This window comes from Etheostoma cragini, chromosome 12 (assembly GCF_013103735.1).
Source record: "Etheostoma cragini isolate CJK2018 chromosome 12, CSU_Ecrag_1.0, whole genome shotgun sequence".
Taxonomy (NCBI): domain Eukaryota; kingdom Metazoa; phylum Chordata; class Actinopteri; order Perciformes; family Percidae; genus Etheostoma; species Etheostoma cragini.
This window is the reverse complement of record NC_048418.1, coordinates 2,440,117-2,457,491: the sequence shown is the minus strand read 5'-3', so window position 1 is coordinate 2,457,491 and position 17,375 is coordinate 2,440,117. Positions and strand designations below refer to the sequence as shown.

Below are 17,375 nucleotides of genomic sequence, written 5' to 3'. Positions count from 1 at the left end.
TAAACCCAACTGGTTCTTCATCTCCTAAACCCAGCTGGTTCTTCTTTTCCTAAACCCAACTGGTTCTTCTTCTCCTAAACCCAACTGGTTCTTCATCTCCTAAACCCACCTGGTTCTTCTTCTCCTAAACCCAACTGGTTCTTCTTCTCCTAAACCCAACTGGTTCTTCTTCTCCTAAACCCAACTGGTTCTTCATCTCCTAAACCCAACTGGTTCTTCTTCTCCTAAACCCAGCTGGTTCTTCTTCTCCTAAACCCAGCTGGTTCTTCTTCTCCTAAACCCAGCTTGTTCTTCTTCTCCTAAACCCAGCTGGTTCTTCTTCTCCTAAACCCACCTGGTTCTTCTTCTCCTAAACCCAACTGGTTCTTCATCTCCTAAACCCAGCTGGTTCTTCTTCTCCTAAACCCAGCTGGTTCTTCTTCTCCTAAACCCAGCTGGTTCTTCTTCTCCTAAACCCAGCTGGTTTTTCTTCTCCTAAACCAAACTGGTTCTTCTTCTCCTAAACCCAACTGGTTCTGTTGTGATAGGACTGTTGAGGAAGACCGGACCAATAGGCCAAACTCAATTCTGCTCCATAGTAATTTTGTCTCTTTATAAAAGAGCAGGTTATAAAGCAGCACTTTGATAAGCTGCAACTGGTAAGGGCATGATGTTATGATTAGGACATGAAAATAGTGAAGCAGACAGTACAAAATGCACTTACCGGGTATGTCACTATTTAATCAACATCCATGGATGTAATTGGGACCAAAATGTCCATGTTTTTTGCCATTTTTCAAAGAACATTTTTTACTTTTTTCTTAGAACATGAAAAAGTGAAGCCGACATGGTACAAAATGCCAACACTATGTCACTATGTATTTTCCATTTCATGTGCAAATAGGCCCTTGACTTGCAGTTTGGTGTCTAGTTCATTCATTACTACAGTCAGATCAACATAAATCAGCCATGTAGTTTACATCTGAGAGCTCTGGGATGTCTTTGCCTTTCATATCATATTTATTTACGTTTGATTGCTAACTTCTGCCCAAAGGGCCAGATGTGTCCCACGGGCTGTACAGTGCCCAGGTTCGCTGTAGAAGCTAGAAGTCTGTATGAAATCTACCATCATTTAAGAAGAACGTGTTTTATTTGCAATGTTATGGAGAAGTACTACACTACCCACAATCCTAAGCATAACAGCAACTTCTATAATTGGTGGAATTTGCTGCTACCATGGAACAGTTTACTGCACCTTCACCGCTAACGGCTATAGCTAGCTCCTTCCATTCTGTGATTGTTTATGTACTCTGGCATCTTTACCTTTTTTTCCATTTTTAAGATGTTATTTTGCGCCAAATTTAATGTGTTATTGATGATCCATATTTATATAAACAGTAATATCTAAAGAATTTCACCAGATGGAGAAAAGCCAAAACGATCATGTAGGTTGCTCAATGCACACCAAAAGACATGATCATTAGCAGACACGTGATATAGGCTAACACGGTGTGCAAATCAAAAGAAATCTGCATCAACAACACATGCATCAGTTCAATACCTTTAACTCTTAAAATCTCTGAACTAATAGGCAATGTTAAATGTTTCCTAGATCGGATATAGAGAAGTTGCTTCTCATAAAGGAAAACACACAGTCACACAAACCTTGGTTCACACATAATTTCACTGCACACCAGGACGCCAATCAGTGCTGCCGGTGTCGGAGCCGAGACGCGACACAATCTCCAACCATCCAGAAGGAAATCTGAGTAGAGATGGAATCTGCTTCTCCTTTCTTTACCTTTGGGCTCTTCCAGGCTCCTACCGGGTTTTCTTTACGATTTTGCCAAGAGATAGCTACATAAATAGATCGGGAATAGCAAAGTAAAATGTCTTTTTGTGATGTTTTTTTCAGTATGACATATGTGTTTGCAGTGGCTAAATGTGCGACCCACTGAGCACCAAATGCCAGTATTTAAAATGATTCTTTGATCGACGTATCGGTACAGAACGGTCTCACACCAGCTGTGACCTTTAAGCCCCGTTCAGACCAAAAAAGATCTGCGTGAGATGAGTTGAAACTTGCGACTTCTTGCAACGAGCCGGTCTGCAGTGTTTTGAAACCTGCCAGGTCACAATAATGAGATGAGACCGTGTATCCTCTCCATAGCAACCACTCTTTGCACTTCCGTCCTAACTTCCGACTTTTTCGTGACAATAACATTTGAAGCTATTGGCTACAGAGCGCCGGAGGTAACATGGAGGGGGAAAAACACGTACTGGGGACAAACACTAAACTTTAGTGGAGGAAAAAAAATTTTAAAAATAAAAAAAATAACTTTTTTGCTTACCAGGGACAAATACTAAACTCGAGATCTTAAGTTTGAAAGTCGATATCTCTATTTATTTATTTTTTAAACTTGAGATCTCAACTTTTGTGAAGGAAAAAAATGTATATATATTTTTTTCTCCATTTCAAAGTCAAGGTCTTGCAAATAAAACTCGAGATCTCGCAAAACAAAGTCAAAATCACCAAAAGTGTTTTTTTCTTTCTTTTATTTATTTTTTATTTTTTCCTCCATGTCACCTCAGAGCTGAGTTGGCTGATTCTATGGATGTGATGATCCATATTCATTCTGCTCTTATAACACTGCAATATATTTCTTGTCCTGTCTATTCACCACCTGTCTATACTTGTATATCACATTGCACTTTTCTGCTTTTTGTGCACTTCTGGTTGGACGCACACTGCATTTCGTCGTCTTTGTACTCCGCACAATGACAGTAAAGTTAAATCTAATCCTGAATCTAATCAAATTTGGTTTTGCTTGGTCCGTTTGGCTTGGCTTGTTCTGTTTTGTTTTTTAATTGTAATCTAGCTATGCCAGTTTGGTTTGATGTTTTGTGTTGGTTTGGTAGTTTGATTTGGTTTGGTTGTTGGAAAATACAATTTTGTTTCTCACTGGGGACAGAGAGCTGGATAGCGAACCTGATACAAGCAACTTACATGTACATACACATCTCTCTCTCTCTCTCTCTCTCTCTCTCTCTCTCTCTCTCTCTCTCTCTCTCTCTCTCTCTCTCTCTCTCTCTCTCTCTCTCTCTCTCTCTCTCTCTCTCTCTCTCTCTCTCTCTCTCTCTCTCTCTCTCTCTCTCGCTACACACACAAACACACACATCAGTATACCAAACCAGTAGCAGGTTGACTATTGCCTAGCTGCCAGAGTGTATGACGCCTGCTGTGTCACAACAGAATGTAATTATTCACTCAAGTAGTTTATACACACCACTAGATCTCTGACACACACACACACACACTCACCACGAAGCGTCCTGATATGAAACTGCCTCCGGTTCATACAGCAGAGTGACATCTTATTTGCATGTTTTTAAACGTGTTTGTTTGCTTGACTCCATTCAGTGACTCTAACAAGCTGCAGGACAACAGGCTGTGTTTGTTTCACGATGAGGACGAACACTCTCAGAATCGGCCTTTCTTAAACTGACGGCAAAACACAGTGTTGGCACTTCTTCCAGAGAACAAAGAGATACATCACTCTCACAAAAGATGCATTAAAATCCTTTTTTTAAATGATAGTCAGCATTCTGGTTGAGAGACATTGTTCCAGTGCCTGGCTTCCATCAGCATTTACACTACCTTATGAAGTTAGTTAGTTAGTTAGTTAGTTAGTTAGTTAGTTAGTTAGATAGATAGATAGATAGATAGATAGATAGATAGATAGATAGATAATATTGTTTCTTTGTCCATTATTTATGCTGTGATATGACAAACTTTGTCGATGTCTTTGTTTAACTTTATGTGTTGCATCCATGTTCTATGACCTGGTTTACCTGCTCTTGTCAATGACTCACTGCATATGAAAAGCTGGATTAATTAAGGGTTCATGATGAAAGCCAGTCATTCTCTAATCACTGGCTCAGGTGGTGATGTTCTTGCGTTTATGTTAAGCCAGACTTATTTGTGCAGCTCTTAATCCCAGTAACAATCTAAAAGGGCCTCACAGGGCCACATTAGACAAAAAATGCAGACATCTGCCAACAGTAAATTGACAGAGAGAGAATCCCCCCCCCCCCAACCCCCCCAAAAAAACAATGGAAAAACATCTAAGAAACTTTGAGATGGATTACATGAGACAAAAAAAAACTTTCAAGGTTAAAAAGACAGCAACGAGCAAATGACAAGGCGTTGGATCATTGACACAATCAGGCATTGCAATAAAATACAAATATAAATTAAACAAGGCAAAAATATTCAAATTCTCAAAGGAAGAACGAGGATATAATAGCCACACAAAGGGTCAGCGCATCTGATGTTTTTATGTCAATCGATTCAGATAATTATTTGCAATGTATTGCATCGATGTCCACTCATGATTACCAGCGAATGAATGACACATTTTTTATCTATTTTGAATGCATTTTAAATGGGATACATTTTTAATGTTCAGGTGGTATTTGGGACTCCTCCGCCCAAAAATGAGTTTTTTATTTGAATCCCGTTTCCAGAATTTCTACATAAATTAAGGGACTATGTTGATACAAAATCCAGAAAGTTGATCGTAATGATGAATTCTATGAGAAAAAAAATCGTAATAAACTACGTTCACCTAAAATTTGTCTTAAAATCTTAATTGTTAAAAATGGAGTCTGATCCCCAATACAAATGACATAAAATGAATTTGAAAGTGGGAGGGAACATAAAGTGGATTTTAAAAAGCTGGGGGTACATCCCGGTCGACATTGTGCCCACGTGTGAGACTCAAATTCATCAACAGTATATGCATATAACTATATATACTATATAGTCTTGTCGAGAGAACCATCTGGAATGGCTTTAAAACTGAACTTGCCCTTCAAAAGATCCTTGTCTTTATCAATTTGCTCAAGGAGGTCCGTCTCTGTTTCGGGGGAGGGGATCCTTGAGCTGCTTTTTGACCCTCTGAGGACAAGTCTAAGCAATGTTTGACAACAGTCCTACTCAAGAAGGGCTAATCCAATATTTCATTTTATTAATTTATATATCACGCTACTTGTGTGAACCCAAGACTTATATAAACTCATTTCAAGCACAAAAACAATTGAGGGAAGGTATATTTTAAGAAATATTTCTGCATTAGGGCCAAATTATCTCTTTATACGTTCCTCTGTAACAATTTTGGACACACCCTATACAAAAAGCTGAGTTTGTTCTGAATGTTTTGATATGAAACACAAGGGGATCAGGTTATGTGCAAATACCCTTGAAAGGAGAATTCAAAAAGATAACCAAAAAATGCAATTAGACCTCAGAATTTTGTTTAAAATGTACGTGTGTTACTCAGAACAGGAATTGTCTCTTTAGATCAAGTGTGTGAGCCATTACCTAGTGGCTGATAGAGGCAACAATGTGCAAAAAGAACTTGATCACGGTGTTACATGCATTAAAGCAGCACCAGTCTTATTTCACAAAGCTGACAGTTTTAATTTTCCTTGTTTTCAGGTATTTACCAGTTCAGAGTTCCTGAGTCGTCCGTGTCCGGCACTCCAGTTGGGAGAATCTCAGCCACTGACAGGGACATTGGGAGGAACGCCGAGATGTATTTCTCCATCGTCAGTGGAGACGGCATGGACATGTTCGACATCTCCACTGACAAAGACACCCAGGAGGGAGTCATCACTGTCAGCAAGGTGAGAGAAGCACCCAACTCTGGGCTCACAATACAGAACACTTTTAGGAAAGTTTGTCCAGCGCTGGTGTGAAAACCAGATTACAAACAGGAATAATTAGGAGAAAACACAATAAAATATCTCATAAAAAGGTTAATTATAAGGTGCAAAATATATAAGCAATATACTGTATTATAAATATTAGATAACATAATAAAAAGCAGCGTAGCTTCACAGAGTAAATTCCAGTAGTAGCAGATCAGTTGAGGGTTAAACTTTGACTGTTGAACAATATGTTAATATAGAAGTAAAGCAGATACGTCTGATATGATGTTAAATGAAACTGAAGAAAATGATTATACTATAGAAAAGGATTTCTGTGGCCGGGTTGGATCATCGGTAGAGCAGGCGCACATACACTTTGAGGTTTATTCCTCGATACAGAGGTTTGAATCTTACCTGTCCCTCTCTCTCACCTAGCTGTCCTATCAAATAAAGGCTGAAAAGCCCAAAAAATAATGTAAAGAACAAAAAAAGATTTCCAATTTGTTTTCTACTGTCCCTTTTATTGTGAACAGTGTGATTCCTTAATTAGTCAGATAAAAACAGGCAAGGATTTTGTAATTATCGATTCTGCTCATAGAACGAGATGGCTGTTCACATGGGCAACATTTTATTTATGTGATATCAACGCTCCCTCTCTCCAGTCACTCTATCTCGCTCGACCACATACCGTGCTCGCGGGCCGTCGTTGAGCCTCCGCTTTCGGATCAACCGCCACTTTGAGCAGCTGACAGTCTGATAGTCTGTAACATAGAAAGAAAGTGGATTATGGATCATTTTATTTATATAGCTTGTAGCTGACTTTAGAAGCTGACTTTGCTATTGGCTGTCTAAAACCAGCCTCGGGTGACTTGACAAGCTGAGTCACAGCGTCGCCATCAGCTTGACTGAGTCCAGTTCAGACCGGTGCAACGTTTCCCTGCACCTTTCTGAAAAGATTTTGGCCCGTCGATAATCTTTGGTCTGAAATGGGCTTTAAATAGCAGTGTCTTGTAATCCCATATGGGATGGGCCGAAGGTTTGGCATGCGACAGAAATAAACTAAAACAACGTAGTCTACAGTGAGTAGCACATGTAGAGAATAGAGATAAGCGCAGAAGTCCAACTGCATGTTTAGTATATTCTGTGAAATCTGTTGCTTTCCTAATGCCCGTGTTCAAATGAGGCCGGCTTTTAATTATCTTGATATTTTTCTCACGGTGTTGGTTAAATCCAATGAATTTTAAAGCAGTGATTCAGCAGATCTCACACTTTTGACTTATGAGGATCCTGCCCACGTAGTCTGTTTTACACATACTGTTAAATATGCAAAGTCCGGGCATGCTTGACAGATGAAAGAAACCAAATTAAACGTATTCTTCTTTACCTTCAAAAAGCCCCAGTCCTGGCCTCTGCAGCAGGCACCAGCACACAGGACTTGTGCTTTTTTTCATCCCAGTGCCCCTGCACAGTGTGTGTTTACTGATGTACAATATAAATTGATATTTAGAAATTCTTTTGTTCCTCTTGCTGACACAACCTCAGGAAACAGTTGAGCTTGAACAAAGAAGTAATGATATACTGTCAGCAGGATACGAGATGAGGACAATATCCAGGATTCCTTCAAGGGAGAAAAGGCAGATCATGTAGAGATGTTCAAGTAAATCTAAAACCACCATGCAAAATTGTCACAGCTGCTGTCAAGACACACGTTTCATCAACATTATTTCCACCTTTGAAAAACTATTCTTACTCGTCATCACATTGAACGTGTCAGCTGCCTAAATCCCATTTTTATTAACGTTAGATTCCTCTGTGTATCTGCCTGTGCTGTTCACTTCTTCCTTTTATCATTCAGACCGTCCTGATACAATGAGAGCTACGTTCTCACATTCCTTAAATCCTGTCTTTGATGCTCAAGTTCTCACCTATCAAATTAAAAGATATATTAAAGTAATTCACTTGCTGGATTACAAGTAAATGTGATGTTCTGCCTGTAAAGCCTACTGTTACCATGACTATGTAAAGTATGAATACTTTCTGTGTTTGGGCTGGTCAGTAATAGCAATTCAGTTTGGACTTCAGGCTAGTCTATTTCTTTATGCAACATGTTTTGTAATCAAACTACAAAAAACATGTTTATCAATAATTGTACTGTATATCCCATAAACAAGGTCCAAAACTACCACCCTTCAAGAGCAAAAGGTTTCAGAAATTACATTTTCCGTCTAAATCTTAAAATGTGTGCCCAATATTTAAAGCTTCATTATTCAATGACTTTATATTAAAGGTGCTGTAGGTAGCATTGCAAAGATCCAGGATTTAGCCAAACAATTTGAACATCAAAGACTTCTCAGTCCCTTCCCCTTTCTGGTAAAGCCCAAAACTTCTAAGCCCCTCCCCCCAAAAGAGAGAATGAATTCATGTGCATGAGCTGTGATTGCCACGCAGTTAGACACCCCATCTGGCCCTGATTGGTGCGTCTGAACAGGGAGCGGTGGAATTTGGCAAATCGCAGTACAGGCTGTTGCTGGAAGAGCCGGATTTTTTTTAAATTACCTGCTTTATGTAGTTCTACTGGAAGATAAGGTCAGCTTCAGCAAACATGATAGAAAGTTAGTCTTTTAGTCTTACGTACTGCACCTTTAACAACTGACTACATGTAATGTGAAAGGTGTCTCTCGTACATAGAACCAGGTTGCATTGTAATCCTTTAGGCCTTTAGGGCATTTTCACACCGACAGTTTTGTCCACTTAAAGGGCTGTTTTTGCCACAGACATGCTCAGATTATTATTCTAAGTGTCTGACAACATTATGGAAATGTTCCCTACAGAGATAGAGCTTTTTGTTAGAGTAAGATCTTTTTTATAAGAGTGAAAACCTCTTTGTTTAAGCAGAAACAGCCCCTGAAATCATCATCACCAAGCTCACCAGACTCAATTTAGATAAGCAATACTTTTAGCGTGTCTAGAAAATACATATTTTGACATGTATAGAGTGGTGATTGTTGGAACAGTAGAAAGGTGACGCAAGATAGCTTTTAAAAGTTAGATTTTGTTTCTGGCAACTTTGAATAAATTGTGTTTTACCATGGTTAAACTACTGTTTATTTAAATGGAGTCTGGTGAGATTGGTGCTTTTGGGGCTGCTCCATGTTAAACAAAAGCTCTTACTCTTCAACATAAAGGTGTACCTCTGTAGATCTTTTTCGTATTGTTTTCAGACACTTTCAGACACAAAACAAGCACTTCTAGTGGATGTAAAGGTGCGCAATTGCCCATTAATGTTAAAATTGTAACATTTTTGCAACTTGCTTAATATATATATATATACACCAGTATCAAAGATTGTTGTTCCCATTCCAGTTAGACACAAAAAACACAGGAAAATGTCATCCAGGTTGAAAAAAACTTGACTCACCCTACAAATCCCTCCTGTGTTTCCTCTTTTTGTCTCTTTGCAGCCTTTGGATTTTGAGAAGGAGCCATCCTACACAGTAGAGATCCAGGTCCAGAACACCCAGGTGGACACTCGCTTTATGTCCGCAGGCTCTAAAGACATGGCAACGGTTCGAATCGGCGTGGACGATGTGGATGAGCCGCCGCTGTTCGACAAAGCCAGCTATCTGATGGAGGTGAAGGAAGACGCTGCAGTGGGCGTCGCTGTGGGCTCAGTCAGCGCCATGGACCCCGACGCAGCTCGCAGAATGGTCAAGTAAGGCAACACCTCAGTTCAACGTTTATTTATTAATTATCCTAAATAATAGGTCAGGAATTAACAAGAAAATGAATAAATGACAGAAAACAACAACACTAAACGACCTATAAACTTCTCAGAGGCGCTCTCTCTCTCTCTCTCTCTCTCTCTCTCTCTCTCTCTCCCTCTCTCTCTCTCTCTCTCTCTCTCTCTCTCGATATCCAAAATAAGATTTACATGGTTAGTATCATACTATGAGATGTTTGCTGATTTGCCCAAGTGAGCAAAGTGTTTAGCAAATTTCAGAAATCCAGCTTTAGTTTCCATTTACAGACCAAAGCTTCTGTCAACTTACTTTTTTCTGGTGGATTGACACAGTGGCAACTAATTTAAACAAGGAAGGTGAAGTAATGTTGTGCCAGCATCCTACTAATATTACGATTTAGATCAATGTGGAAAAAATAGAGTGAATCCATGACGTGGCGGATGGAACCGTCTTTTCTCTTGCAGCCCTGCTTTGCCATTGCAATGAGTCATGCATTTGCTGCTTTAAAATCCAACTAATTTCATTCATTTTCTCTTTATACATTTTGTAGCCTATAGCCAATCAAATCTTTATTCAAAAATATATTTTCACAGAGCAGAAACGTCACTGTTCTGACTAACGGCAGCCTGAAACACAAGAACTTTGTGATTGATTTCTCCTTCATATCTACAGATAAGGGCAGGTCTTGTCCCGCTGCTAACAAATTGGGATTTGTCCAGGGATTGTAAGCTACAAATGCAGCAGCACTTGTGTCGGCTTTGTCTTGACAGAGAAGGAGGCATTTCAGAATTTTCTGAAGTCTCAGCAAAACCATATCGAAGTTGAATAAAGTCTGACTTCAAATGGACCTGGATTCACAAAAGGCTTCTGAAGAGTTCTGATAAGAGTCTGAAAGTAGAGGAAACAGAGAAGAAATATGAAGTAGCATTTAAGATAGGTGGTATAGTGATCAGTGATACGACCATAGACCTGCAGACTACACAACTGTGTGTGAAAACTGCTGAGTACATACAGTACACATCAGAAAGCTGCACATCCAGGCTATATTTAAACTCCTCGGCCTCACTGCAGTGCTGTCCATTGTTGACGCCTGGCATTAGAATAGTTTGAGCTCTGTGACTCTCCTGTTAGTGATTAATCATTACTCAAATGGCATCAATGCATCCTGGAAACCTTTTGATGTTTTTTTCTTTTTCTTTATTGCTTTTATTAGAGCAGCTGAAGAATAACAAAGAAAGGAAAGGGCAGAGACAGAGAGAGAGGCTTAGGCTGTAAAAGAAACCTGTCTTCACTTCATCTAAGTTAATTGGAACATTTGGTCGCCCAAAAATGTTGTTCAGCATTCTGCAAAACAAGCTAGCTACCTACTGCTAGCTGATAACTCAAGGAAAAGTTAGCAGATTTTCTGTACAGCCATACGTGCAGATGACTTGCGGCTCAGCTAGATGACTTGCTTCCGAAGGGTTGAAAATCGACAGTTTTCCCCCTTTAGGGCTTAGCTTACAGCAGTGCTATTGCAACCATAAACAACACTTGCTTGGCTACATCCGCCTCCCCAGCTCCACCATCTTGTTAAAAATCATCACATCCGGTTGCCGTATAACTTCAAGCTTCAAAACAGCCATACACAAACCAATAGGTGACGTCATGAATGCTACATCAACTCATTTTATACTCTATATTGCACGCAGCAAAGGGCTGCAGGTCGGATTCAAAGTCGAGCTGTTGCCAAGGACTGGCACACCGGCACACACTCTGCCCACTGCTAGAGGTCGTCCCAATCTTCTGATAATTACAAAATTAAATGACTGAAGCCCCGAGTAATGGGATCTGTTTGCTGGATGTGATCTGTTGTATGGAAATTAGAATCAGAAATACTTTATTGATCCCCGAAGGGAAATTCTCTGTTACAGTTGCAAACATTGCACAAAAGACAAAAGGAATATAAATGAAGATAGTGGTAAATAGAGAAGTATATAAATATCAGGTTAAACATATAAAAAGAAAGGAAATATAAGGAGTGTGGCTATGTACGATATTTGCATAGTTAAAGGAATTGTTACAGTGAACACTAATAATGAATAAATAGTAGCAGCAAAGTATTGCACATTACAATTTAGGGTAGGTGTTTTTGCACATTATAGATTATCTTGTCCAGTTTAAAACTAACTAACTAAGTATCTGTGTGCCAGACACTTAGAGGGCGGGGTTATAAAGTCCAACCTGTCTGTGGCCATCTATCCAGTCTAAACAGAGAATTGTAGGACAAGCGAAAAACAAACAATCATGATTAAAGAAATGCCAATAAACCAGAGCACTAAACGACCATGGGGCCTGCTTGATCTTGTCTTCCCAAGGTTTTTACAACAGTGTTTGGTTTGACTCCTGGATTTAAACCCTACAGACACTTATGCTAGACCACCAGACTGGATTTAAGGGTTGAAGAGTAAGCCTGTTCCTTTCCACTCGTCAGTTGGTGCAATATCCAACGGTGCTGCCATTTGCTTGACAGTTCATTTGGTAAACATATAAAAACGCGGACATAACCACATAAACTTGATGAAGGGAGAAACGTCAGTTAAACTCTGGGAAATGCTGTCACACTCTCAATCTGGCTGTTTATCTTTAACCCCGCGGGCCCAGATAGACCACGCCCACCCCACTCAGGCGGCCAATGATAGCCAACACAATGTATTATGACGTGACATTATGTACAGATGGATGGATGACAGCAGTGTGAGTGGAGAGCTGAGCTGTGGCATAACAGACACAGTTGGAGACTGGAGCCGTGACCTTTCTTAATGTTTAAGGCCGGCGAGCTGAACAGGAAACATTTTCCAATTAAAACAGGCACGGATCCATGGAGGGCTCTTAAAATGATGTGTCACAAGGACACACACACAAACACACACACAATTCCAATTATTCCTGTGTCTGTGCCTTTGTGTATGAGCCTGTATGATCTATTCACAGTGAAGTATTATTTTACCGTTGAGTGCTTTCTAATTACGATCGAGCCCGGATGAGCGGAAGTTTTTTGTACAGTCATATATGTCTTTATGGCAAACGGTGATTAAGATTGAATGGTGCACAATTAAGAGCTGATAGCAGTTTGATGTTGTATTTTTCTAGTGAAACCAGCTTTGATCAGTCACTGAACATCGCAGACACTGCAACGTGCACTTCCTGTTTCTCAGAGCAGTTTGCCTCCACTTTGACAGACAGGCGGAGAAGACAGGAGCAAAGGCTCTCAGTTCTATTATCTATGGAGTGCTGTGAAGCTGTGAATAGCTGCATTCAGCAACTAGTTCAGAAATAGAGATTTCTCTGTGAGCAGTCCACAGACAGTGGGAAACATTTTCAAGTAGTTGTGATGTTCTGAACAAGCTACAGTTAGACTGAATATGAGGGGAGGGCAGAATGCAGCAACACAATTATGGGATTCCAGTTGTAAGAGTATCAAGGAATGGTCGTTGTTGTTTTTTATCCCACTAACATCTTTTTTTTGGTTAAGAATTTACTTCAGAGTAGGGCTGCACGATATGAAAAAAAACTAGGTATGCATTGCCAGACCATCCTTAACAGCACTGTGGAGGAGGGTCTGGCGAGTGCACACAGCTTTCCGGGATGGAAGAAAAACTGTACTCTGGTTTTTTGGCATTTCTTTAAACCAATCACAATCGTCTTGGGACCGGACAAATCATGGTGCCTCTGCAAAATAGCCTCTGGAAGGAACTTGTTTTGGTGGATAATGTGTACGTTCAAAGGTTGTTTTAGTTCACATTGGAAACAATTCTATAACTAGTTTATTTTGGATTATTATTATCTTTATTTATCTATTATTATGCTTTTGTTTTGTCAGTGCCAGTGCCAGAGTGCCAGTGGTTCATTTATCCCACAAAAAATCCTGTGGGAAGCAATAAAAGAGCTTCACGCGGCAGTTCAGGTCCACAGTAATGCAAAGTTTATGAGCTGACTTTGTACCTTCCACAGCTTTGAAGACATAAAGCTATAGTGCGTAGTTTCTGTTGTTTCTGTTCTGTCCCATGAGGAATTGTAAGTAATGACAGCAAAACTGTCGGCACAGCGACATGATATAAGCCTTAAGTGATCGTGCATGCACCACCACCCCTCCCCTACGCAGTAGCTTGAAGCCACGGAGGACACCGAGGATTAAAAAACATAATGGACACATCAGAGGAGATTATCTTCACTCGAGTTTCTGCGTGCGTCACCGAACGACACAATCTTCTGAACATAGCCATTCTGAGAAATTCAAAGAGCCGTGTGGCGCTGCAGTCTTAATTAGCTCGGTAGCAACTCATTTGGCAATGGCTTGAATGGAACGGACGTTCATTAATATCAAAAACCTACGCACTAAAGCTTTAAACATATGCACAAATAACTCCACAATAGGGATGGGTGTCATTTAAAAAATGTTGAGACCGGTAAGAATACCGTGACTTCCTTCTAACTGATACTTTTTTCAATAACAATTTTACGAAGCAAAAAGAAATGACAACTTTACACATTATGGCAGACATTTTTTTTTTTTTTTTCCTTTCAGCTCCTACTACGTGAGCCCTGTCTCTGTGTGTCACAGCGAGTGTTTCCTGTGTGTCTCTACGATGTGTAACGTTAGTCAGCCAATCACAAACACTGTGAGATCTTGGTAGAAGCATGCCGCATGCTTATTGGCTCATTGACGCCGATGAGATTTAGTGCTTGGGTTTTGATAGTGAGTATTAAATGACAACACTCAATACTTTAGAGGCAATGCTTTCCGTGCGTAAAAAAAGTATCATAGGCCGTACCAATCCCTACTACACAACCACTATGGACAGGTCTCCCTCACCATGAGCTCTCCTTCCTCACAGATTGACAGAAATGAATTATTCCCCCTGTTTTGTTTTCCCTGGTGGGGCTGCACAGATACAACCAGGCTTACAGTAGTACATCCAACCCCCTGGCTGATCTGATCCCTTTCTCTCTGTCTCCCTGGTTGCAGGTACTCTATCGACCGCCGCACTGACATGGACCGCCTGTTCAACGTCCATCCAGGGAATGGATCCGTGTTCCTTCTCAGAAGCCTGGACCGAGAGGACATCGCCTGGCATAATATTTCAGTCATAGCCACCGAGTTCAGTAAGTCTAACGGGGGGGTAGAAATGGATGGAGCCAGACAGAATGTCTGCTACCACAACGTATCAGCCACAGTCATGTGTACAGATAGTTTCGGTCCAGGATCTGAGGTTACATCTACACTACTGGGTTTGGTTTAAAAAACGAATATCTTTAGCTACGTTTATGCATAGGCACAATTTACCTGGACTTTTTCCTAAGTTTTTGACAGATTTTGTTGCTTTTTCAACGTTTCCGTAGCTTTTTTCCTATTTTTTGTCACCTTTTTTGAATTTCTTTCTGGCGATTTTTATATTTTTGTTGTTCCTTGTCTTTTTCAAAGTTTTTTAGACAAAACACTGCTGCCCTTGTTTTGGTTTTAAAAAACTCTGGGGTTGCTTTGTAGTCTGGACGGGCACAGATAGATTCTTCTGGAAATGACAACCCATGTCAGTCAGTCTTATCGGTTCTTTTCAGAAGTTGACTGAAAGAGCAGCTTTGTATGAAATAATTTTAAATAATAGTAGGATTTTCTGTATTTTAGTATAGAAAATATGAAAAAGTCTATGTAATGAGTTACTACTTCTTTTTCTTTTATTTTAGGGATTTATTTCTTATAGTGAGACATATCTGCCTCTATGATTTCTGCTGAAATGTCATTCACATTTAGGTCTGTCCACAGACCTAAACGTGAGTAACAGAGTAAATAGTTGGTACTTTCCTGCTGTGTGTGTCAACAAGGTGTGCAGCTATTCTGAATAGCAGGAACAGTGTTTGGGGAAGGACATTTTCCTGTTGACTGTCCTTTTATTAAGTGTATAAGGTGCAGAAACATCTCCATTCACTGAGGTGAAAGCCCATATTTCACAAATGGATGTCTCAAAACCTAACAACAAAGGAAATAAACTACATATTTGTCCAACACCTCAAGCATTCATATTTTTTTTTAGCATTCACAACAGCAGGTGTTACTTATCTCTGTTGAGGTTACAACATCAGAAACATGCTTGTGTTCCAGTAATGAGAGTCAAATTGCCCAGAGAGTTCATCCAATTTTATATCGTAGTGTATGCACATTTGACAGAGGGAAAAGAATAATGGGAGCTTACTTCCTCGTCTCTGCAACCTGTTTCTAATTCCTCCTCTTGATCCCCTTTTCTTCCAAATGCATTTCCTTAACAGACACTCCGGGATTAGTTCCAGGTTTGGCCCTGCTGGTATTTTAAAGACACAGCTTGTGAACAAAAGGGAAGCATGGAAAATGCACCTTAGGAAAGTCAATAACTAACTAACTTTCTCCCTCATCAGCTATGACAAGGCGTCCATTAGCGAGACAATATGCAGCTCAGTGGTAGCTTTCAGAACTAGTAACGGTTGAGGTTGTAGCAGACAGCTCACAGTGGGAATGTGGAGCAGGGTGTTCATGTTCCCCTCTTGTCTTCCTTCCAGATAACCCCCGTCAGAGCAGCCATGTCCCTGTCTACATCCGCCTGCTGGACATCAACGACAACGCTCCCACCTTCGCCACAACGTATGAAACCTATGTCTGTGAGAGGACAAAGGCTGGCCAGGTACTACAGCTTTATCACTTCCTGCTATTGGAAAGAAGAAACAGTGTACTGTATAATCATTTATTGCCACAGTACATGCCACTTACGTGGAATCTGCCTTGGTAATGGATGCATACAGTATATACACAAACATTAACAAGAAATTAACAAGAAATAAAGAAACAGAAACAAACCAATACATGTATATACAAAATAGCTGTTGAGTATACAAGAAAGGAGGCTGAATAATACGTAATAAATACCAATCGATTAGGGTTCAATAGTATTTTTTTTTACCATATCCAGGAATAAATACATGCACATTGAGCACATCTTATTTTAATGAGATAAAAAGCAGAGCCATGAAGTTGATAATCTTATAACAATAACAAATGATATGAAATGCATGAAGGTTGAACTGGAAGATTCTGACTTATGAGAACAGCGTGAAGCAATCAGCAAGCTCATTTACAAGACAACATTCATTACATTGTTGGTTTTGCATATAAGAGTATCAGAGAGTGGTGTTTCTTTGTCTAGCAAACAAGCCATACCCTTTGCTAGACACTGGCTTGCCGAGAGCACTTTAATCGAAGTTACTCACAGATTTAACATTAATCAGCGACCACTGATTTAATCTGCCACCAGCTACGTTTGTCATTTTAATCAGCAAAAGATTGTTTAGGCCTTGCACAGAGAGCTGGCTTTTACTTTTCCTAATTGAGGGACTCTTCTGTCCAATAGGAAACACCGTTGACTTTGTCAGACCTCTGTAATATTGAACATTTTATCAGTCAAAAATCTGAATTTTAATGCTTTAAACATGTATTTAGTGTAATTGTACTAATTTAGTACCACTTGATAGGAGTCATCCCACTGCGCTGTGGTGGATGCAACAAATGTGATTAAAGCACACAAGCAAATATGTACATACTGTATTCACACACACACACACACACACACACACACACACACACACACACACACACACACGCTCCTGCAGCTGTAAAGCTGATTGGCTATGCCTAGAGACCACTCAGTTTCTTCTTTTGTGGTTGCTGACGAGCTAATCTGACAGGAGCTTTAACACATGAAGTATTGTAAATAGGAATTTTCATCTGATATTATGCAACAATTAATAGGATAAAACACAAATCTGTATGTGTAATCACACTCACACACAGTTTAAATATAACACAATTAGGTACAAGTATGCTACACAATGCTGATGCCATTTGTGCACACTCAGCATCATCTTGACATTCTTCAGTAT

General features: G+C 39.9%; 1 protein-coding gene across 1 annotated transcript in view; it reads left to right on the top strand.

The window, feature by feature from the left end:
- Positions 1-17,375, top strand: part of cdh6 (cadherin 6) — a 70,954-nt gene that overhangs the window by 45,625 nt on the left and 7,954 nt on the right. Inside the window, exons 6-9 of the mRNA XM_034888522.1 lie at positions 5,480-5,667; positions 9,153-9,403; positions 14,440-14,576; positions 16,002-16,123. Of these exons, the coding sequence (XP_034744413.1) occupies positions 5,480-5,667; positions 9,153-9,403; positions 14,440-14,576; positions 16,002-16,123 (698 nt within the window). The remainder of the gene's footprint in view (positions 1-5,479; positions 5,668-9,152; positions 9,404-14,439; positions 14,577-16,001; positions 16,124-17,375) is intronic.